The sequence below is a fragment of the Ursus maritimus genome, unplaced genomic scaffold (assembly GCF_017311325.1).
Source record: "Ursus maritimus isolate PB19 unplaced genomic scaffold, ASM1731132v1 scaffold_6, whole genome shotgun sequence".
In the NCBI taxonomy this organism is placed as follows: Eukaryota; Metazoa; Chordata; class Mammalia; order Carnivora; family Ursidae; genus Ursus; species Ursus maritimus.
Genome location: NW_024426774.1, coordinates 56,594,781 through 56,619,742, shown reverse-complemented (window position 1 = coordinate 56,619,742; position 24,962 = coordinate 56,594,781). Strand labels below are relative to the sequence as shown.

Here is a 24,962-nt window from a genome sequence, read left to right as displayed (position 1 = left end):
CAGGTGGCCCATCATTGCCTGTATTTTCTTAAGGAGTTTCACAGTTTCAGGTTTTATGTTCAGGCCTTTAATCCATTTTAGGTTATTTTGCACATGTAAGATAGTGGTCTAGTTTTATTCTTTTGTATGTAGCTGTGACAATTTTTTCGGCACCGTTTATTGAAGAGACTGTTTGTCTCAAATGTTGTAAATTAATTGACCATATATGCTTAGGTTTAATTCTGGGCTCTCTATTCTTTTCCATTGATCCATGTGTCTGTTTTTTATGCCAATACCATACTGTTTTGATTACTATAGCTTTGTAATACTGTTTGAAATCAGGAAGTGTGATACTTCCAGCTTGGTTCTTTTTAAAGACTGTTTTGGCTATTTGGGTTCCTTTATATTTCCATACAAATTTTAGGATTATTTATTCTTTTTCTGTGAAAAATGCCTTTAGAATTTTGAAAGGGATTGCATTAAATTGTAGATTCCTTTGAGTAGTATGGACATATTAACAATATTCTTCCAATCTGATCATGGTTTATCTTTCAGTTCATTTGTGTCACCTTCAGTCTTTCATCAGTGCCTTATGGTTTTCAGTGTGCATGTCTTTCACTTCCTTGGTTAAATTTATTCCTAGGTATTTTATACTTTTTGATGCAGTTGTAAATCAGATTATTTTTTTTCCTGATAGTTCAATATTAGTGTATAAAAACACAACAGATTTTTGTATATGGATTTTGTATCCTACAACTTTACTAAACTTATTTACTCTAACAGCTTTTTGGTGGAGTCTAGGTTTTCTATATCCTGTCATCTGCACATAGTGACAGTTTTAGTTCTTTTCAGTTCGTTCGTTCGTTCATTCATTCATTCATTCATTTTTCTTGCCTAAGTGCCCTGGCTATGACTTTCAATTCTGCATGAAATAAAATGACAAGAATGGGCATTCTTGTCTTGTCCCTGATCTCAGAGGAAAAGCTTTCAGCTTTCACAATTGAGGATGTTAGCTGTGGGCTTGTCATATATGGTCTTTATTATGTTGAGGTATGTTCCCTCTATAACCACTTTTTGAGATTTTTAAAAAACTTATAAATGGATGTTGAATTTTGTCAGATGATTTTTCCGTATAGAGATAATCATATGTTTTGTTCATTTTATTAATGTGTATCACAGTGATTGATTTACAAATGTTGAACCATCCCTTGCATCCCTGGAATAAATGGCACTTGATCATGGTGAATGATCCGTTTAGTGTTATTGTTGAATTTAGTTTGCAAATATTTTGTTGAGGTTTTTTGCATCTGTGTTCATCAGAGATACTGGCCTCTGTACTTTTCTTTTGTATGGTGTCATTGTCTACTTTTGGTATCACAGTAATGCTGGCTTCATAAAATGAGTTTGAAAATGTTCTCTGCTCTTTTTTGAAAGAGTTTCAGAAGAATTGGTATTCTTATTTAAGTGTTGGTAGAATTCACCAGTGAAGTCATCTGGTCTTGGACTTTTCTTCTGAGGGAGATTTTTGATTAGAGATTCAATCTACTTACTTGTTATTGGTCTATTGAGAGTTTTTTGTATATTCATGATTCACTTTGGAAGGCTGTATGTTTCTAGGGCTTTGTCAGTTTCTTCAGATTTTCCAATTTGTTGGGCATTAATTGTTTATAGTAGTCTCTTATCCTTTGTAAAGGTTTCTGTGATATCCATTGTAATGTCTCTTTCATTTCTGATTTCATTTATTTTTTTTAGTCTTTATTTCATTTATTTCTACTCTGTTGCTATTTCTTTCTTTTTACTAACTTTGGGTTTAGTTTGTTCTTTTTCTATTTCCTTGAAGTGAAAAGTTGGATTATTTGAGATCTTGTTTCTTAATGAAAGCATTTATCATTCTGACCTTTCCTCTTAGAGCTGTTTGTGCTGTGTCCCATAAGTTTTGGTATGTTTTATTTCCATTTTCATATTTCTCAAGATATTTTTTGCTTTTTTCTTTGGTTTCTTCTTTGACTCCTTGGTTGTTTAGTAGAATATTCAATCTTCACATATTTATAAATTTTCCACTTTTCTTCTTGTAATTGATTTTTAGTTTCATACCACTGTGGTCAGAAAAAAAATGCTTGATATGATTCAGTTCTCTTAAAATTTTTAAAACTGTTTCATGGCCTAATGTTTGATTTTTCCTGGAGTATGTTCCATGTGCCCATAAGACTGTACGGTGTTGTTTAGATAGAATGTTCTGTATGTGTGTGTTAAGTCCATCTAGTCCAACATGTCATTTAAGTACAATGTTTTTTTTAATAGATTTTCTGTTCAGATGATCTAATTGGTGAAAGTGGGGAATTTAAGTCCTCTACTATTTTTTAGTTGATGTCTGTTTCTCCCTTTATGTCAATTAATGTTTACTTTATGTATTTAGGTGCTTCTTGAATAAATATTTATGAATGTTATATCCTCTTGTTTGGTTCTTTTATCATTATTTTATGACCTTGTTTGTGTTCTATTATAGTCTTTGTCTTAAAATGTATTTTGTCAGCTGTGAATATACCTACCCCAGCTTTCTTTTGGTTTTCATTTGCATAGAGTATATTTTTTCCACCCTTTACTTTGACTTTGCATGTCTTTACATCTGAAGTGAGTCTTTTGTAGACTGCATATAGATGGATCTTTTATTATTTTCCACTCAGCCACTATGTGTCTTTGTATTGGAGAATTTAGTTCATTTTCATTTAAAGCAGTTTGGATGGGTCTGTACTTATTGGCATTTTGTTAATTGTTTTCTGGCTGTTTTTAAGATTTCATTGTTCCCTTCCATTTTTCTTGCTCTCTTCCTTTGTGATTCAATGATTTTCTGTAGTGATGCTTAGGTTCCTCTTGTCTTTTGTGTATCTATAGGCTTTTGCTTTGTGATTACCATGAGGCTTATATAAAACAACACATATATATTATTTAACACACATATAAAACAGTCTATCTTAAATTGATAGCTTAAGTTCAGATACATTCTAAACCTCACTTTTTTTCTCCCTCTCCCACATTTTATGTTTTGATGTCACAATTTACATCTTTCAGTTTTCAGTATTCATTTACAAATTATTGTAGTTGTAGGTATTTTTACTACTTTTGTCTTTTAACCTTCATACTAGATTTGTAAGTAATTAACCAACCACCTTTACAATATAAGATTACTTTGAAGTTTACTATGTATTTACCTTGACCAGTGAGATTTATACTTTCATACATTTTCCTATTACTAATAGTACCTTATGTTTCAGCTTAAGGAAGTCCCTTTAACATTTCTTGTAAGTCTGGTCTAGGGGCAATAATTCCTTTAGCTTTTGCTTGTCTGGAAAACTCATATTCCCCGCCCCCCCCAACATCCCCCACCCAAATCTGGAGGACAGTTTGCTAGGTAGAGTATTCTTATTAGCAGTTTTCTTCTTTCACTATTTTCAGTATATTGTGCCCACTCCCTTCTGGCCTGCCAAGTTTCAGCTCAAAAATTTTGATTGTTGGGGCGCCTGAGTGGCGCAGTCGTTAAGTGTCTGCCTTCGGCTCAGGGTGTGATCCTGGCATTCTGGGATCGAGCCCCACATCAGGCTCCTCTGCTGGGAGCCTGCTTCTTCCTCTCCCACTCCCCCTGCTTGTGTTCCCTCTCTCGCTGGCTGTCTCTCTCTGTCAAATAAATAAAATCTTAAAAAAAATTTTTTTTGATTGTCATGGGCTTTCACTTGTTTGTAACAAACTGTTTTTCTCTTGCTGCTTTTAATATTCCTTGTCTTAAGAACAAATATTGCTAAAACGTCCATACTACCCAAGGCAATCTGCAGGTTTAATGCAATGTCTACCAAGATACCAACAGCACTTTTCAAAGAACTAGAATAAATGATCCCAAAATTTGTATGGAACCACAAAAGCCCACAATAGCCAAAGGAATCTTGAAAAAGAAAAACAGAACTGGAGGTATCACAATCCCAGATTTCAAGTTATACTCCAAAGCTGTAGGAATCAAAACAGTATGGTACTGGCACAAAAACAGACACATAGATCAATAGAACAGAATAGAAAACCCAGAAATAAACCCACAATTTTATGGTCAATTAATCTTTGACGAAGGTGGCAGGATATGCAATGGTAAAAAGACAGTTTCTTCAACAAACAGTATTGGGAAAACTGGACAGCAACCTGCAAAAGAATGGAACTGGACCACTTTCTTATGCCATACACAAAAATAAACTCAAAATGGGAGACCTGAAACCATAAAAATCCTAGAAGGAGAGAGCACAGGCCATAAAATCTCTCACTTTGGCCATAGCAACATCTTTCTAGACATGTCTCCTGAGGCAAGGGAAACAAAAGCAAAAATAAACTACATCAAAATAAAAAGCTGCTGCACAGCAAAGGAAACTATCAACCAAACTATAAAAGACAGCCAACTGAATGGGAGAAGATATTTGCAAATGACATATCTGAAAAAGTGTTAATATTCAAAATACATAACTAACTGATACAACTCAACACCAAAAGACAACCCAGTTAAAAAACAGGCTGAAGACATAAACAGACATTTCTCCAAAGAAGACATCCAGATGGCCAGCAGACATGAAAAGATGCTCAACATCACTCATCTTAAGGGAAATGCAAATCAAACCACAATGAGATATCACCTCACTCCTGTCAGAATGGCTAAAATCAAAAACACAAGAAACAACAGTGTTGGTGAGGATATGGAGAAAAAGGAACCCTTGTACACGGTTGGTGGGAGTGCAAACTGGTGCAGCCATTGTGGAAAACACTATGGAGTTTCCTCAAAAAACTAAAAACAAAACTACCATATGATCCAGTAATTCCACTACTGGGTATTTACCCCAAAAATTTAAAAAGTACTAATTTAAGATAGCAGATGTACCCCTATGTTTATTGCAGCATTATTTACAATAGTCAAATTATGGAAACAGCCCAAGTGTCCATCAACTGATGAATGGATAAAGAAGATGTGTGTGTGTGTGTGTGTGTGTGTGTGTGTGTGTGTGTGTGTGTATGTAATGGGATATTACTTAGCCATAAAAGATGAAATCTTGCCATTTACAACAACATGGATGGATGTAAAGGGTATAATGCTAAGTGAAATAAGTCAGAGAAAGACAAATACTATATTTCACTTATATGTGGAATTCAAGAAACGAATGGACAGAGAACAAAAAAAGACACAAACCAAAAACCAGACTTTTAACTACAGAGAACAAACTGATCATTACCTGAGGGGAGGTTGGTGGGGGGATGGCTGAAATAGGTGAAGGGGATTAATAGTACACTTATCTTCATGAGCACTGAGTAGTATACAAAATTGTTGAATCAATTGTACACCTGAAGCCAATATAACACTGTATGTTAACTAACTGGAATTAAAAAAAACAAAAACAAAACAAAACTACATTGATGTGAGGCTGAACCAATTATGAAAAATTAAAAAAAAATCTCTCCTTTAAATTTAGACAATTTAATTCTAATGTGTCTTGCAGTAGGGAAGTTTTTTTTTTTTTTAATTTAAATGTTTTCTTTTATTATATTATGTTAGTCACCATGCAGTACATCCCTGGTTTCTGATGTAAAGTTCGGTGATTCATTAGTTGCGTATAACATCCAGTGCACCATGCAATACGTGCCCTCCTTACTACCCATCACCAGCCTATCCCATTCCCCCACCCCCCTCCCCTCTGAAGCCCTCAGTTTGTTTCTTGTAGTCCATAGTCTCTCATGCTTCATTCCCCCTTCTGATTACCCCCCCTTTCTTTATCCCTTTCTTCCCCTACCGATCTTCCTAGTTCTTATGTTCCATAGATGAGAGAAATCATATGATAATTGTCTTTCTCTGCTTGACTTATTTCACTTAGCATTATCTCCTCCAGTGCCGTCCATGTTGCAGCAAATGTTCTTTCTGATAGCTGAGTAATATTGCAGTAGGGAAGTTTTTAGCTTTTATCTCTTCAAGTGAGTTTTCTCCCCCTTTCTTTCTGTCTCTTCTCATTCTGGGGCCCATACAATATGACCGTTGGTCCACTTGATGTTCTCCTATAAACCCCTTAATTTTTCTGCTCTCTTTTTCTTTTTGTTGCTCTGATCGGATGAGTGCTGTTGACCTGTCTTTGAGTTTGCTGATCCTTTCTTACTCATCTAGTGTGCTGTTGAATTCTTCTATTGTATTCTTCAGTTCTATTATCATATTTATCAGCTCCGTGACTTCTTTTGGGCACTTTCTTATATTTTCTCTTTGTTAAAATCCTTAACTTTGTTCATGCATTTTTCTCCCAAGATTGGTAAGCATCTTTATGACTGTCATTTTGAACTTTTAATCAGGCAAATCACTTATTTCATTAAAATCTTTTTCTGAGGTTTCATCTTGTTCTTTCATTTGGAACATATTCCTCTTTTTTTTTTTTTTTAAAGATTTTATTTATTTATTCAACAGAGATAGAGACAGCCAGCGAGAGAGGGAACACAAGCAGGGGGAGTGGAAGAGGAAGAAGCAGGCCCACAGCAGAGGAGCCCGATGTGGGGCTCGATCCCATAACACCGGGATCACGCCCTGAGCTGAAGGCAGGCGCTTAACCGCTGTGCCACCCAGGCGCCCCATGGAACATATTCCTCTTTCTTCATTTCCTTGACTCTATGTGTTAGTTTCTATGCATTAGATAAAACAGCTATTTCTCCCTGTCTTGAAGGAGCAGCCTCATATAGGAATGATCTTCTCCTTTCAACTCATCTCTCACCTTTATATTTTATCACCTTTATAATGGTTTTGTCCTGTGTAAATAAACTTGGCTAAGCAGGACCCATGGACAATTAAGTTTGTGTGTCAGTTTGGGCCCAGATATTTGTCGTGGTACCGGTTTTTTTGTCAAACATTATTGTGGGTGTTTCTATGAGGGTGTTTTGGATGAGTTTTCAAGTTAAATTGATAGACTGAGTAAAGCAGACTATCTTTCCTAATGTTCACTCCCCAGAAAGGCCTGAATGCCTGAATAAAACAAAGGCTGACCTTTCTTGAATGAGAGGGAACCTCTGCTTGTCTGCCTTTGAGCTGGGACATTGGTTTTTTTCTGGCTTTGGACTTGAACTGAAACATCAGCTCTGGATTTTGTGCTTTTTGTCTTCAGATTGAAATTAGACCATCAGCTCTCCTGGGTTTCCAGCTTGCTGACTTCAGATCTTGGGACTTGTCAGCCTCTATAATCACATGAACCAATTCCTTATATTAAATACACACACACACACACACACCCCTGTTGGTTCTTGTTCCCGTGGAGAACCCTAATACAACCCATGTTCATTAATTTGTTCTTACTGCATCCACCCTTTGGTACTTAAGTGTGGCAGTTCACACATAGTAAGACACAATGACCTGGTGTGTCATGTAGCCACCTATTTATAATTGGTTGTTTAAAAAATTCTTTTTAACTTACCTGAATACTATTTCTAAAATAGTTATTAGAAATGAGTAAGATCTAAATAGGGCAAAAGAGGATTCAGTGGGCTTAGAGAACAAGGAAGGCAAAGATAAGAGTATTTCAAGTCAATAATATTCAAGTCAATTTCAATAGTCAATAATACAGAATGCTACTAGCGGTCTTTTGGAGAAGCTCTAGAGAAAGATTAGAATTTGTCAGTAGGAAATGTTTGATTATTTTCAAGGTGTCATATTTTAGAAAGTGTCATACACATTGTCTTGCTTGATGAAGAAACAGTTAAAATGTGTAGTAGTAAATAAGGTTGGATAGAGATGATATGGACAGATAATACAAGGTCTAAATGGTTTAAGGTCACTGTAATGTCAGTTTGGAAAATGCCTCAAAGCCTTCTCCCAGAGTTTTTGCCTTACATCTTTTACCTCTATTTCCAGTGCATAACATAGTTTCTGGTACATAGTAGGCACTTAATATTTATTGAATGCCAGATAAAAGAATTTAAAGTCGTATAAATCTTTTACCATCATCTCTCTTAAGATTAACCTTTTTTGTTCTTACTATCAGTATTTTCACACAGGTCTACTACCAAAATATTGTAATAAGCTTGATAGGTAGGTTTTCCTTCTGTCATTTCTCATTTCAGCCAACTTGGGATGAGGCTGTCAGATTAATGTTTTTATACCATGCTTTTGATTATATCACTCTCCTGCTTGACAACTTCATTATTTTTAAAATTTATTTATTTATTTTCTTTTTTTCTGCTTAACAACTTTAAAAGCCATAAAAATACCTACTGAAATAAATGTAAACTCTTTAGCCTTACACCAAAGCCTATCCAAAATCTGGCCCATAACCTGGGTTTCAGTCCTTATCTTCCACTGCTCCTTTACACCTTAGCATCATTAAGTTTAGAAAACACATAAAGCTATGATCTTCTAGCCAAATACAATGATCGTCACTGTCAGTTGACAGAATCCCACAACCAAATATTGGTTGTCCCAAAATAAGTCAAGTTCTTCAATTACATTTCTTTAATACCATGAAGGAAACTGTATTAAGCAGAGTGATACAAAAAACTGTAGATGTTTAAATGTATACAACATAATGGGTTTGGAGACCTGTGAAACCATCATTACTATAATTGCCATAAACATAACCATCACTTCCAAAAGTTTCCTCCCGTAGCCCCTTTGTCATTTCTCCTTTTTTCCCTTTTTGGTAAGAGCATTTATGTGAGATCTACTCTCTTAGCAAATTTTGAAGTATGTAATACAGTATTATTTATCATAGGTCCTGTATTGTACAGTAGATCTCCAGAACTTATTTTGCATACGTAAATTTTGTATTCTTTGACCGACACTTTCCCATTTCCTCCTCTCTCCAGGCCCCTGGCAACCACCATTCTTCTATGTGTTTGACTATTTTGGATTCTACATACAAGTGAGATCATGTAAGATTTGTTTTTCTGTGTCTGGCTTAGTTTACCTAGCATCCTGTCCTTCAGGCCAGTCCATGTTGTAGCAAATGGCAGGATTTCCTTTTTAAAGACTGAATAATATTCCATTGTATACCATGAGTTGTAATTATTTACAAATTTTGAGTATTAACCCCTTATCTGATATTTGGTCTCAAAATATTTTCTCCCATTCTGTAGGTTACCTTTTTATTTTGTTGAGGATTTCTTTTGCTGTGAAGAAGCCTTTTAGTTTGATCTAATCCAATTTGTCTGTTTTTGCTTTTGTTGCCTATGTTTTTGTTGTCTATCCACGAAACCACTGTCTAGTCCAATGTTTGGTAGCTTTTCCCCTAAATTTTCTTTTAAGACTTTATTGTTCTAGGTATTAAGTTTAGGTCTTTAATCCATTTTGAGTTGATTTTTAAAAAAGATTTTATTTATTTATTTGAGAGAGAGAGACAACATGAGCTAGGTGGGGGAAGGCAGAGGGAGACTTCCCTGATGTGGGGCTCAGTCCCAGGACCCTGGTGTCATGACCTGAGCTGAAGGCAGATGCTTAACTGACTGAGCCACCCAGGTGCCCCTGAGTTGATTTTTTAAATACGGAGTGAGATAAGGGTCCAGTTTCATTTGTTTACATGTAAATTTCTAATTTTTCCACCAGCATTTATGGAAGAGACTGTCTTTTTCCATGCATATTCATGGCATCCTTGTTGAAGACCATGGATTTAGTTCTGGACTCTCTATTCTGTTTCATTAGTGTGTATATGTTTTTATGCCAGTACCATACTGTTTTCATTTTGTAATACGTTTTGAAATTGGGCAATGTAATACCTCCAGCTTTATTCTTCTTGATCAATATTGCTTTTGGCTATTTGGGGTCTATTGTATTTCCAAATGAATTTGCTATTCTATTTCTGTTTCTGTTTCTGTAAAAAATGCCACTGAGATTTTTAAGAAATATTTTATTTACTTATTTGAGAAAGAGACTGAACACAAGCAGGGGGAGAGGCAGAGGGAGAGGGACAGCGGACTCCACACTGAGCAAGAGCCTGATGTGGGCCTTATTCCCAGGATCCCAAGATCATGACCTGAGCTGAAGTTAGACACTTAACTGACTGAACCACCCAGACACCCCACCGCTGGGATTTTGATAGATTTCTTTGAATGTACAAACTGCTTTGGGAAGTATGGACTTTAACAATACAAAGTCTTCTAGTCCATGAAGATGAGATGTCCTTCCATTTATTTGTTTCTTTTCGAATTTCTTTCATCAGTGTTTTGTAGTTTTCAGTGTATTTTACCTCCCTGGTTAAATTTATACCTAAGCATTTCATTCTTTTTGATATTATTGTAAGTGGAACTGTTTTTTAAATTTCCTTTTGATAGGTGGGTTAGTATATAGAAACACAGTTGATTTTTGTATGTTGATTTTGTGTCCTGTGTCTTTACTGAATTCATGTATTTTAACTGCTTTTTGTGGAGGCTTCAAGGTTTTCTACATTTAAGAATATGTTATCTGCAGACAGACAGTTTTACTTCTTCCCTTCCAATTCGGGTGCTTTTATTTATTTTTTTTGTTTTTAATTGTTTGGCCTCATATTTTCCGTACTATGTTGTGTTGGAGAGGGGAGAGTGGACATCCTTGTTTCAGAAGTTAAATGGGATGCTTTCAGCTTTTCACTGTTGAGTATTGATGTTCACTGTGGCTTTTTCATAAATGGCCTTTATTATGTTGAAGTGTGTTTGTTTTAATATACTTATTTATTGAGAGTTTTTTCTTTTTTATCATTAGAAGGTGTTGTATTTTGTCAAATGCTTTTCCTGTGTATATTGAGATGATCATGTGAATTTTATGCTTTGCTATGTTACTGTGGTATGTCACATTCATTGATACTTGTATGTTGAACCATCTTTGCATGCCAGGGATAAACCATACTTGGTTAATATATGGTTCTTTTGATGTGCTGTTGAACTGAGTTTGCTAGTATTTACTTGTGAATTTTTGCAACTATGTTCTCCAAAAATACTGACCTGTAGTTTTCTTGTTTTCTGATGTCTTGTCTGGTATTGGTATCAGGGGTGATGTTGGTCTCCTAGAATAAGTGTAAGTGATCCCTCTCCTTTGACTTTTTAGAAGAGTTTGAGGAAGATTAGTATTAATTCTTTTAATGTTTGGTAGAATTCATCTGTGAATCCATCTGGTCCTGGGCTTTTCTTTGTTGGAAGGCTTTTAATTACTCCTTCAGTTTTTTTTGTTATTGGTCTGTTCAGACTTTCTATTTCTTCTAGATTCATTCTTGGTGGGTAATATGTTTCCAGGATTTTTTTCCATTTTCTGTAGGTTTTTCAACTTATTGGTGTGTAATTGTTAATAATAGTCCTTTATGATCCTTTTTATGTCTGTGGGATCAGTTGTATTGTCTCCTCTTTCATTTCTGTTATTATCTGAGTCTTCCCTCTTTATTTCTTAGTCTAGGTAAGGGTTTGGTGACTTTATCTTTTCCAAAAAACAATTCTTAATTTCATTGATTTTTAAAAATTGTCTTCCTTTACCCTATTTCTACTGTAATCTTTATTATTTCTTCATTCTGCTAACTTCATGATTAGCGTGTTCTTTTCTAGGTCCTTGTGGTATAAAGTTACGTTGCTTGAGATTTTTAAAAAATAAGTTTATGGCTATAAACTTTCCTGTTAGTACTGTTTTTGCTGCCTCCCATAAGTTTTGGTATGTTGTGTGTTCATTTTTGTTTGTTTAGAGATATTTTCTTATTTCCCTTTTGATTTCTTTTTTGACCCAGTAGTTGTTTATGTTTTTAAAATTTTGAGTATTTCTGAATTTTCTCCTTTTCCTTTTATTATTCATTTCTAATTTCATTCCATTATGGTCAGAAAAGATATTTAAAATGATACTAGTCTTTTTAAATTTGTTAAGATCTGTTTTGTGACCTAGCATGTAATCTATCCTGGAGAATGTTCCAGGTGCACTTGAGAAGAATGAGTATTCTGTTTTTGGTTGGAATGTTCTGTATGTTTTTACTTTCTATTTGGTCTATAGTGTCGTTCAGTTCTGCTGTTTTCTTACTGATTTTTGCATGTGTGGATGATCTATCCATTATAAAGGCAGGGGTATTAAAGTATACTACTATTGTATGTTACCTATTCAAATCTGTAAATGTTTGCTTTATATATTAATATATATTGATAGGTTTATATTTGATGTTGGGTGTTTATTTGTAATTTTTACATCTTCCTGGTAAACTGACCCTTCTCTCATTATATAATGTTGCTTTATCTTTTCCAAAAATCAGTCCTTAATTTGTCTTGTAATAGTTTCTGAATTAAAGTTTATTTTGTCTACTATAGTGACTCCTGCTCTCTTTTGGTTACCGTTTGCATGGAATATCTTTCTCCACCCTTTCACTTTTAGGCTATGTATGTCCTTAAATCTAAAGTGAGTCTCAGGGTGCATGGTTGGCTCAGTCGGGGGAGCTTGCAACTTTTGATCTTGGAGTGATGAGTTTGAGCCCCACAGTGGGTGTAGAGATTTCTTAAATAAATTAAAAAAAAAAAATAAAGTGAGTCTCTTGTAGACAGCATATAGTTGAGACTTGTTTTTTTTAAATCTATTCAGCCACTCTATCTTTTGATTGAGGAGTTTATTCCATTTACATTTCAAGTAATTACTATGATAGGAAAGGACTTACTGTTGCCATTTTATTAACTGTCTTCTGTCCATTTTGTACTGATCATGTTCCTTGTCACTTGCCTTTCTTTATTTGATGATTTTGTAGTAGCAACAGTAGTAGTAGTAGTATTCTTAGATTCTTTTCTGTATCTTTGATGGATCTGTCACACTTTTTGCTTTTGTAGTTACCACTGGACTTACATCAAACATTTTCTAGTTAAGGCAGTCTGTTTTAAGCTAATAACAATGTAATTTCAGTTATGTGCAGAATGTGTACACTTTCCTTTTAATGTCACACAAACTGAGTTGAGTCCAGATTTTACTTCTTTTTAGCAAATTTTTTAAAAAGATTTTATTTATTTATTTATTTATTTGTTGGAGAGAGAGAGTGAGCAAGCACACAGACAGGGGGAGCAGCAGGCAGAGGGAGAAGCAGGCTCCCTGCTGAGCAAGGGGCCCAATACGGGACTTGATCCCAGGACGCTGGGATCATGACCTGAGCTGAAGGCAGATGCTTAACCAACTGAGCCACCCAGGCATCCCAAGATTTTACTTATTTCTATGTTGTGTTTCATTTCGGTGGTTGTAGTTATTCTTACTATGTTTGTCTTAATTTTGTATACTAGTGTTAAAAGTGATTTACCTGCCACCATTACAGTATTTCATTTAACAGTGACAGTTATATTTTCATATGCTTTCATGTTACTGTTTAGCTTTTTTGTTTCTTTCAATGTGAATTTCCTTTAGTACTTATTGTAAGGCAGAACTAGTGTAATATACTTCCTCAGGTTATGTTTGTCTGGGGAAACTCCTTTTGTTCTTTCTCAAAAATTTTTTTCTGTGTGTGTGCGTGTGTTTAGTTTTCATTTAAATGCTAGTCTATTAGGATATAGTGTAAAATTTGTTTCAGGAGTAGAATTTATTGATTCATCACTTACACATAACACCCAGTGCTCATCACAAGTGCCCTCCTTAATAACCATCACCTATTAAATTCATCCCCCTGCCCACTTCCCCTCCACCAAACCTCAGTTTGTTCTTTGTTGTTAAAAGTCTGTTTTCTGGGTTGCCTCCCCCCTCACTATGTTCAACTGTTTCATTTCTTAAATTCCATATATGAGTGAAATCATATGGCATTTTTCTTGATTGACTTATTTTGCTTAACGTAATACACTGTAGCTCGATCCACATCATGCAAATGGCAAGATTTCTTTCTTTCTTTTGATGGCTGAGTAATATTCGTGTGTGTGTGTGTGTGTGTGTGTGTGTGTACACACACACTACATCTTCTTTATCCATTCGTCAGTTGATGGACATTTGGGCTCTTTCCATAGTTTGGCTATTGTTGATAATGCTGCTGTAAGCATCAGGGTGCATGTGTCCCTTCAAATCTGCATTTTTCTGTCCTTTTGGTAAATACTTAGTAGTGTAATTGCTGGATCAGAGGGTAATTGTATTTTTAACTTTTTGAAGAATCTCCATACTGTCTTCTAGAGTGGCTGCACAGCTTGCATTCACACCAGCAGTGTAAGAGGGTTCCCCTTTCTCTTCATCCTCACCAGCATCTGTTATTTCCTGTGTTGTTTAGCCATTCTGACAAGTGTGAGGTGGCATCCCATCATGGTTTTGATTTGTATTTCTCTGATGATGAGTGATGTTGAACATCTTTCGATGTGTTGGTTAGCCATCTGTATGTCTTCTTTGGAAAAAAGTCTATTCATGCCTTCTGCCCATTTCTTACCTGGATTATTTGGTTTTTGGGTGTTGAATTTTGTAAGTTCTTTATAGATTTTGGATACTCACCCTTTATCCAATATGTCATTTGTAAATATCTTCTCCCATTCTGTTGGTTGCCTTTAGTTTTGTTGTTGCCTTGGCTGTGCAGAAGCTTTTTATCTTGATGAAGTCCCAATTGCTCATTTTTGCTTTTGTTTCCCTTGCCTCCAGAGAGGTGTCTAACAAGAAGATGCTGTGGCCAAGGTCTGAGAGGTTGCTGCCTATGTTCTCCTCTATGATTTTAATGGTTTCCTGTCTCATACTTAGTTTGTTTTGTGTATGGCATAAGAAAGTGGTCCAGTTTCATTCTTTTGCATGTTGCTGTCCAGTTTTCCCAGCACCATTTATTGAAGAGACTTTTTTCCATTGCATAATTTTTCCTGCTTTGTCGAAGATTAGTTGATTATGTAGTTATGGATCCATTTCTGGGTTCTCTGTTCTGTTGTATTGACCCATGTGTCTGTTTTTGTGTCAGTACTGTACTGTCTTGATTACCACATCTTTGTAATATAGCTGATGGTCCAGAATTGTGATGCCTCCAGCTTTGCTTTTCTTTTTTAAGATTGCTTTGGCTATTAGGGGTCTTTGTGCTTCTATACAAATTTTAGGATTGTTTTAGTTCTGTAAAAAATGCTGGTGGTATTTTGATAGGGATCACATTAAATGCGTAGATTACTTTGGGTGGTATAGACATTTAAACAATATTTGTTCTTCCAGTCCATAAGCATGGAATGTTTTTCCATTTCTTTGTGTCCTCCTCAATTTCTTTCCAAGTTGGGGGCATAAATATTTACAATTGTTAGATCTTCTCATTGGATAGCCCCCTTTATTAAGATATAGTGCCCTTCTTCATCTCTTGTTTCATTCTTTGGTTTAATATCTAGTTTGTCTAATATGTATGGCTACTCTGGCTTTTTTTTGATATCCATTAGCATGATAAATGTTTCTCCGTCATCTCACTTTTAACCTGCAGGTGTCTTAAGGTCTAAAATGAATCTCTTGTTGGCAGCATATAATTGGTCGTTGCCACCGCTGACGCCTCCTCCTCCTCCTCCTCCTCCTCTTCTTCTCCTTCTCCTTCTCCTCTTCCACCTCCTCCTCCTCCTCCTCCTTCTATCCATTCTGACACCCTACGTCTTGTGATCGTAGTGTTTAGTCCATTTACATTCAGAGCGCTTATTGATATATATATGTATATATATACGTATATATATGTGTGTGTTTAGGGCTATTTTATTAGTTGTTTTGTTGGTGTTTCTGGCAATTTTCTCTGTTCCTTTCCAGTCTTTGTTGCTTTTGGCCTTTCTTTCTATTCAAAGAGTCCCCTTTAATATTTCTTGCAGGGCTGGCTTAGTGGTCATGAATTCCTTTAGTTTTTGTTTGTCTGGGAAACCCTTTATCTCTCCTTGTATTCTGAATGAGAGCCTTGCTGGATAAAGTACTCTTGCCTGTGTATTTTTCCTTTCAGCACATTGACTATATCTTGTTGCTCCCTTACGGCCTCCCAAATTCTATGGAGAGATCTGCTGCTAACCTTATTTGTCTTCCCTTGTATGTTATGGTTTTCTTTTGCTTTGCTGCTTTGAGGATTCTTTCCTTATTTCTGTATTTTGCACATTTTACTCCAGTATATTTTGATGTTGCCTCATTTTGTTGATTTTGATGGGAGTTCTTTCTGCCTCCTGGATTTGGATGTCTGTCTCCTTCTCCAGATTAGGGAGGTTTTCAGCTATAAGCTCAAATAAACCTTCTGCCTATTTTACCCTCTCTTCTGGAGCTCCTATGATATGAAAGTTGTTATACTTTACAGAATCATTGAATTCCCTAAGTTTATATTCATGATCAATATTTTTCTTTCTCTCATCTTTCCAGCTTTATTATTTTCCATAATTTTATCTTCTGTATCACTTATTCATTCCTCTACTTCTTCTGTCCTTGTGGTCATCACATCCAGTCCATTTTGCATCTTGGTTGTAGCATTTTTTTATTTTGGCCTGACTAGTTTTTAGGTCTTTCATCTCTGCACTAAGGGACTCTGGTGTTTTCTATGCTTTTCTGAAGCCCAGGTAGTATCCTTCTGATTGTTTTAAATTCTGGTTCAGGCATATTACTTATTTATATCTGTTTAGATTTGATCTCTGACCATTACCTCTTCTTGTTCTTTCTTTTGCAGTGAATTCATCCATCTTGGTATTTTGTCTATGTCTCTGTCTTCTGTGTTATGAAAGGTTGTAATGTTTCATGCTCCTGAGAGTAATGACTATATTAAGAAGAGGTCCTATACTGTCCAGGGCCTAGAACATCAGGAAGTTTCTGATGTATGCTGTGTGCTCTCTGCTATTGTGTTTTGGCTGCTTTTTCTCTCAGGTCAGTTCTCTGTGGAGTTTCTCTTTGCCTGCAGTGGTTAGTGTTTCGACTAGGCATGTTTTGATCAGCTTGTTAAAAAAGACTAGATCCTATTTCTCCTAGAATTGAAACTCTTCAGCACTCTATGGTCAGTAGACGATGCATGCAGGGGGTTTGTGCTGATCTTTTGGGGTAGAGGCCCACTACCGTTCTCACTCTCAGGCACACTTGCCCTAGTTCAGAAGCACCTTCAGAGCTCAGAGGGGCAGGGCTTGGTGTGAGTGTCTCAAGCGTCACTGTGGGGCGCTTTGCTGCTCACTGAAGTCCCTCCATGGTGATGGGTGTGGGGGGTGGATTGGGGTGATGGAAATGGCATCAGTGGGCTCTCTGGTCCCAGAGAGTGGGATGTGCACCCACTGCTGCTCAGGAAGCCCTCACAGAAGAGCAATTTCCCCTCATTTGTCCCAGGCATCCCTCAGATCACTGCCTTCACCCTATCTGTGTCTGAGCTGTCTGCCCACCCAGTCATGCAGTATTCCTGTGTTTTATCTCAGACATGCTGGTTGGGTCTCAAAACTCCAAATTTTAGGGACCCAGTGCTGTGTGGACCCATACTGATCTACTCAGGGCGGGTCTGGCCAAGCTGTGGCTGCTGCCAGTTTGTCCCAGAAGAGCAGTCACACAAATGTGCAGGGGCTTGGAGTTTATGGTAAAGTGCAGCAAAAAGCCAGTGTCCAGGTTACCTCCCCTTAGCAGGTGTCTCTGTTCATATGCTAATGAACAGAGCAGGTCAGTGTTGTCCACAGGCTCTTTTGTCCCTGGAGAGGCAGTGCCACCTCTCCCAAATACACTCCAAGAAGGAGAACTGTCTCTCCCAGGCCACCCAGGGGATCCTCAGAGCACACTGCCCACTGTCTGCTCCTGAGCCTTTGCCCTTCTTTTCCACAGGAGCACTTCTCCACCCACCAGGCTCTACCTGGAGATGTTGCAGACTTCTAAAACTTTAGTCTCTGAGCTCTGCTGCTTCTAAAAACTTGCAATAATCAGCCCCTCTCATTTTCTCCATCAGTGGTTTTGGGTAAGTCTTTTTTTTGTGCAATGCCTTGTGCTCTATTCTCTCTCTCTCACTCTTCTTTCCCAGTTCAGTGCTCCCTCCCCTCCACAGCACTTGTGATTCTTTTCTGCCCCAAATCACATCTGCATCTCCTGGTTTCCAGGATGTGGCCTCTTTTCTCCCTGTAGTTGTGCAGTTCGTTCTCTCAGTTCTCAGACTGATTTCCTGGGTCTTCAGAATGATTTGATATTTATCTAGCCATGCTGGAGGGACAGGCAAGTATAGGGTCCTCCTACTACTCTGCCATCTTAGCTCCTCCTTTTTTATTCTTAAAGTACAGTTTTGCCAGGTAAAGTATTCTTGTCTGGCATTTTTTTTTTTCTTTCAGTGCTTTGAATATATCTACCCACCCTCTTTTGGCTTACAAGGTTTCTGCTGAGACATCCACTGATAGTCTTAGGTGCTATTCCTTGTATGGTCCCTTGCATACGACAAGTCATTTTTCTCTTGCTGTTGTGAAAATTCTTTGTTTTTGACTTCTGACAATTTAGTTATAATGTGTCACATGATGATCCCTCTGGGTTGAACATATTTGGGAAATTTTGGCCTTCACAGGTTTGGATGTTCATTTTCCTGTGTAGATTTAAGATGTTTCAACCATTATTTAAGTTTTGGCCTCTTTCTCTCTTTCTCTTCATATGTTGGTTCTTTTTGGTATTGAATTAAGTCCCATAGGGTTTCTTCATTTTTTCATTCTCGTTTGTTCATCTAAATTTATAATTTCAAGTGAATTGTCCTTGAGTTTGTGGATTCTTTCTTCTGCTTAATTCTGCCATTGAAGTTACAGAAATTTTCAGTTTTATCATTATATTTTTCAGCTCCAGATTTGTTTTTTTACAGTTTTTATTTCTTTATTTTTATTTTTAATTTTTTTTGTTTTTATTTGTTTTCTGAGCTTCTCATTTTGTTCATGCATTTTCCCCCTGATTTTCTTTACTTATCTGTGTTCTCTTTTAGCTCACTGAACTTTTTAAGGACAATTTTTTGGAATTCTCTGTTAAGCAATTCGTGGATTTCCATTTCTTTGGCATCATTAATGAACTTTTTTAGTTTCCTTTGGTGATGTCATGTTTGCCTGATTCCTTATGACTCTGTAGCCTTGCACTGGTGTCTGTGCAACTAAAGGAGCAAGAACTTCTTCCATTCTTTACAGAGTGTTTTTGGCAGGAAGACTTACTCAGCAGGTCCCCAGGAAACAAGCTTGCCTCTAGGAGTGCAGTTGAGCAGAACTAGGGTCAGATCATGGGGCTGCTTCCAGGTCTACAGTCAGGTCAGTGGTTAGCTTGTTTATTACAGGGGGCGTCAGCAGGCATAGCTTGTGTTGGTTACCCCGGTGGATAGGCTACTTCTGAGTCCATAGTTGGTAGGCCTGTTACTTGGGACACAGATTGGCTGTCTCCTCCCAGGTCCCTTGGGTGGACAAGACTGACTCTGGGATCACAGTTGAGCAGTTGGAGCTAGTTATCGGGTTGCTTCTAGGTCCGCAGTCGGATCTGCAGTCAGTGGGCCTGTTGCTAGGGTCACAGGCAGGTGTCATCCCTGCCAGGCCCACCGGTAGGCAGGGTTGGTAGCATGACAATGGATGAGTGGGGCTAGAACATGTATGTGGGATAATAGAGCTGCTCCTGGGTCTGTAGTCAGGTCCTGGGGTAGGGGCATGCCTTCTCAAAGAGTCCTCTGTCTTGGGCTCCACTGTGGTGTTGTAACTTCCTACCTGGATTTTGAAGCTCCCACTGTGGCACTTTTGTTTGTGGATGGTTGCCAAATTCGTGTTTTAGGGGGAGAATGAGGGCTGAAGACCTCCTATTCTTCCATCTTGCTAGTAACCATCAATTAGCTGCTGGCCTTGTTGAATACTAACTTCACACTTCTTTGCAAATTCAAAGGAAAACAAAATTGGAAAATGCCATTTTTTCCCTACAGGGAATCATTTATCTTTAAACTAATGCCCAAAGTGTCGTTTTAAATTGTTTTTTCAACTGTTCATCCTTTGTAAGTATCATTCCATTGAAATTTTGGTTTTATAGATGAGAACAACTAAAGAGTTGAAGTGATAGTATTTTGGGCTGGAGTTGGGACCATGTATTGTGTAGGCTTTGTGGCATACACTTGGTAGACCTCAGTTTATAAAACAATAGCAGTAAAGTAAGTGCTATATGCCTGGCACTATGCAGTACTTCTGAAAAGTTCATTTTTTGCCTGTCTACTTCCCTCAGATGCCGAAGTTGCTCTCATGCACTTCCTTCTCTGGGGTATGCAGGAAAAGAAAAAAACAAATACCCTTCATATAAAGTCTCTTAACTCCACATGCCTCTTTTGTTCTCTGTATTTTTTTGTTGTTGCTGTTACAAATTTTGCATTTCAAAATCTCAAAGACTTAGTTAAGCAGAAATGACCCATTTTCAGAGAGAAAGGTAAGAAAGTAAACAGGCAAAGCTAAGATTCATCTTTAGGGAATAGTGAAAAGGGGACATAGTGAGAACATTTAAATATTAACTATTTTTGCTCCTTCACAGACAGTCATCTCTGTGCTATTTGTGTGTTTTTTCTATAATTTCTCATACAATTTCTTCTGCATGTTGAAATTCTTATTTTTGAAGGCCACCTGCTCAGCTGAACATCTTGGCTGGAAGTGATTGCTCTCTTACCTCCTCATGTTTTTTGGGGGGTACCACTTGTAGTCTGACTTACTAGGTACATTTCTTTCTTACTGAATTAGGCAAGAATCATGCCATTTTTCTCAGTGACCTTCAAAACCTGGCTTCCCAAAGTATAATCTCCAAGCCAACAGCATACACATTACTGAGAGCCTGTTAGAAATTCAGAATCATGGGCTCTGTTCCAGACCTATTCAATGAGAATCAACATTTTAACAAAATCCCCTAATTTATTTGTATGATCATTAAAATTAAGCCTTTGCTATAGTCAGCTGTCTTGGTATTTTACATTATATTATCCAAGAACTGTCTTATAACATACCAACTAGCAATGCCCAGGGATTTCTTATCTTTATTCATTTACTGGAAGCTCTTGCCAGCTATAACATTGTTATTCTGTTATGCTTTAAATACTTTGGGTAATTTGGATATCATTACCTTCTTCATTACAGGTCTTAGTCATCAAAGATTCAGCACAGGTGTCTTTTTCAAGTTCATTTCTTCCGTCCAGTACTTGTCTGTTGTTTTTTTAATTGAAAAAAGGATTAAAAAAGAAAATTATAGGGTTAATATGTTATAGACTTTAAAGTATTGCATACTTTCAAACTTCTGAAGTTTTTAAAAAATGTAATAAAAAATTCGCTTGGAACCTTTCAGCAATACAGTCATTTAAATACCATAATGTTAAAAACATTGAAAATGGTTTTCCATTTTTCCCATCATTCGATAATTTAGGACATTTTTGAAGAACAATTAAATTCAAATTTAAGATACAAATAAAATGTTTTATATATATGATTTTCAAAAGAAGTAATGGAAACAAAATGTGACACTCTAAACTGCTGGGGTTTAGAAAATTAGAAGGTATTGTAAAAATTTCCTAGTCAATAAATTTTATTTTCCTAGTTTTAAAAGTAATCTGTTACTGTAGAAAAATTTAAAAACCACAGGAAAAAAACATTAACATAATCCAAATATCCAGAGTTCTCATCTGGATAGTTAACTCCTATACTTATTATTATGCATTTTTAAAAACAAAACTGAGATAATATTGTCTTATAATGTTTTTTATAGTACTGATATATTTTTTTGTTAAATGTTTTGTTTAAATTTTTATACATTAAAATGAACTTTTAAAGATGTAGATTCTAGGGGCATCTGGCTAGCTCAGTTGGAAGAGCATGAGACTCTTGATTTCAGGGTTGTGAGTTTGAGACTCACTTTGGGTATAGAGATGACTTAAAAATAAAAATCTTTAAAAAAAAAAGAGAGAGATACAGATTCTATAAATTTAACAGATGTGTAGATACAGGTTACCACTGAGGTGCCTGTGTGGCTTAGTCAGTTAAGCAGCCTATTCTTGATTTCAGCTCAGGTCATGATCTCAGGGTTCTGGGATTGAGCCCTTGTCGGGCTCTGTGCTCAGCAGGGAGTCTGTTTGAGGATTCCCTCTCTCCCACTGTCCCCCACCCATAAAATAAATAAATCTTACTGCTGCCAGTATACAGAATAAAAAATAGTCTCAGCATGCCAAAAAATCTCCTTCATACTTAACAGTCACACTCTCCCCTATAAGGAACCCCTAGGAACCACTAATTGCTCCTCCATGTCTATAATTTTGACTTCAGGAATGTCCTGTAATTATAATCGTAAGTAAAAACTTGTGACTGGGTTCTGTCACTTAGTGTAATGTTCTTGATATTCATCCAAAATGTTACATTCAGTAGTTGACTTTTTATTTCTGAGGAGTATTTCACTGTATAGCTCTATCAGTTTGTTTATTCACCTTCTGAAGGATATTTGTTTTCCCAGGTTTTGGAAATTATGAATAAAATGACTCTAACCGTTCATGTACAGGTTTTTGTATGATGAAAGGTTTTATTTCTCTAGTGTAAATATGCAAGAATATGATTGCTGGCTCATATGGTAAATATGTTTATAGGAAGCTACTGAACTTTTTCCCAGCATGGCTATACCATTTTGTATTCTCACCAGCAAGTTATGAGAGATCCAGTTGCTGTGCAACCTAATCAGTGGTTGGTATTATAAATATCTTTTTATTATACACATTCTAATAGGTATGCAGAGGTAGCGTATCATGGTTTTAATTTTGTATTTCCCTCATGGCCAATGACATTGAATATTTTCTCATGTACCTATTTCTCATTTGTGTATCTCCTTATTAAAGCCTTCAAGTCAGATCTTTTGCCCATTTTAATTGAGTTTTCTTGTTGTTAATGTTTTCTTATTTTGAATTTTGAGTTCTTTATATATTCTGGGTTTAAATCCTTCATCTCTTTTGGGATTTGCAAATGTTTTCTCCTAGCACATTGCTTGTCTTTTCATGCTCTTAACAGTATGTTTTGAAGAGCAAAAGTTGATGAAGCCTAGCTTACCAATTTTTTTTTTCCTGGATTGTGCTTTTAGTTTCAGATCTGAGAATTCTTAGACTAATTCCAGCTAATGAAGATTTACTCCTAAGTTTTCTTTTAAAAGTTTTATAGTTTTACATTATATATTTAGGTGTATGATCCATTTTGAATTAATTTTTATTTTATTTTATTTTTATTTTTTTGTTATAATAATATTTTTTTATTATGTTAGTCACCATACAGTACATCCCTGGTTTCTGATGTAAAGTTCGATGATTCATTAGTTGCGTATAACACCCAGTGCACCATGCAATACGTGCCCTCCTTACTACCCATCGCCAGCCTATCCCATTCCCCCACCCCCTCCCCTCTGAAGCCCTCAGTTTGTTTCTCAGAGTCCATAGTCTCTCATGCTTCATTCCCCCTTCTGATTAACTCCCTTTCTTCTCCTACCGATCTTCCTAGGTCTTATGTTCCATAGATGAGAGAAACCACATAATTGTCTTTCTCTGCTTGACTTATTACACTTAGCATTATCTCCTCCAGTCCCGTCCATGTTGATACAAATGTTGTGTAATCGTTCTTTCTGATGGCTGAGTAATATTCCATTGTATATATGGACCACATCTTCTTAATCCAGTCATCTGTTGAAGGGCATCTCGGCTCCTTCCACGATTTTGCTATTGTGGACAATGCTGCTATGAACATTGGGGTGCATATGGCCCTTCTCTTCACTACGTCTGTATCTTTGGGGTAAATACCCAGTAGTGCAATGGCTGGGTCATAGGGTAGCTCAATTTTTAACTTTTTTTTTTTTTTTTTAAAGACTTTATTTATTTATTTGACAGAGAGAGACAGCCAGCGAGAGAGGGAACACAGCAGGGGGAGTGGGAGAGGAAGAAGCAGGCTCACAGCAGAGGAGCCTGATGTGGGACTCGATCCCGGTACGCCAGGATCACGCCCTGAGCCGAAGGCAGACGCCCCAACGACTGCGCCACCCAGGCGCCCCTCAATTTTTAACTTTTTAAGGGACTGCCACACTGTTTTCCAGAGTGGCTGTACCAACTTGCATTCCCACCAACAATGTAGGAGGGATCCCCTTTCTCCACATCCTCTCCAGCAATTGTTGTTTCTTGCCCTGTCAATTTTGGCCATTCTAACTGGCGTAAGGTGGTATCTCAATGTGGTTTTGATTTGAATTTTCCTGATGGCTAATGATTTTGAACATTTTTTCATGTGTCTGTTAGCCATTTGTATGTCTTCATTGGAAAAGTGTCTATTCATATCTTCTGCCCATTTTATGATTTGTTTGTTTCTTGTGTATTGAGTTTGAGAAGTTCTTTGTGGATCTTGGATACCAGTCTTTTATCTGTAGGGTCATTTGCAAATATATTCTCCCATTCCGTGGGCTGCCTCTTAGTTTTTTTGACTGTTTCCTTGGCTGTGCAGAAGCTTTTTATCTTGATGAAGTCCCACAAGTTCATTTTTTCTTTTGTTTCTCTTGCCTTTGGAGATGTATCATGAAAAAGGTTGCTGTGGCCGATGTCAGAGAGGTTGCTGCCTATGTTCTCCTCTAGGATTTTGATGGATTCTTGTCTCACATCGAGGTCTTTTGTCCATTTGCAGTTTATCTTTGTGTATGGTGTAAGAGAGTGGTCAAGTTTCATTCTTTTGCATGTAGCTGTCCAGTTTTCCCAGCACCATTTATTGAAGAGACTGTCTTTTTTCTGCTGGATGTTTTTTCCTGTTTTGTCAAAGAGTAGTTGCCAAAGAGCCGAGGGTCCATTTCTGGGTTCTCTAGTCTGTTCCATTGTTCTGTGTGTCTGTTTTTGTGCCAGTACCATGCTGTCTTGTGATCACAGCTTTGTAGTATAGCTTGAAATCCGGCATTGTGATACCCCCAGCTTTGTTTTTCCTTTTCAACAGTTCCTTGGCGATTCAGGGCCTTTTCTGTTTCTACACAAATTTAAGGGCTGTTTGTTCCAGTTCTTTGAAAAATGTTATTGGTATTTTGATTGGGATAGCATTGAAAGTGTAGATTGCTCTGGGTAGCATAGACATTTTAACTATGTTAATTCTTCCACCTTTTTTGTGTCTTCTTCAATGTCTTT

The 24,962-nt window shown here is 36.8% G+C and overlaps 1 protein-coding gene across 5 annotated transcripts in view; it reads right to left on the bottom strand.

Annotated features, from left to right (window-relative positions):
- Positions 1-24,962, bottom strand: part of LOC103671314 (WD repeat containing planar cell polarity effector) — a 416,159-nt gene that overhangs the window by 18,802 nt on the left and 372,395 nt on the right. For all 5 annotated transcript variants that reach the window (XM_040623423.1, XM_040623422.1, XM_008699919.2 and 2 more), the window contains exon 16: positions 20,918-20,997. In XM_040623423.1, the coding sequence (XP_040479357.1) occupies positions 20,918-20,997 (80 nt within the window). The remainder of the gene's footprint in view (positions 1-20,917; positions 20,998-24,962) is intronic.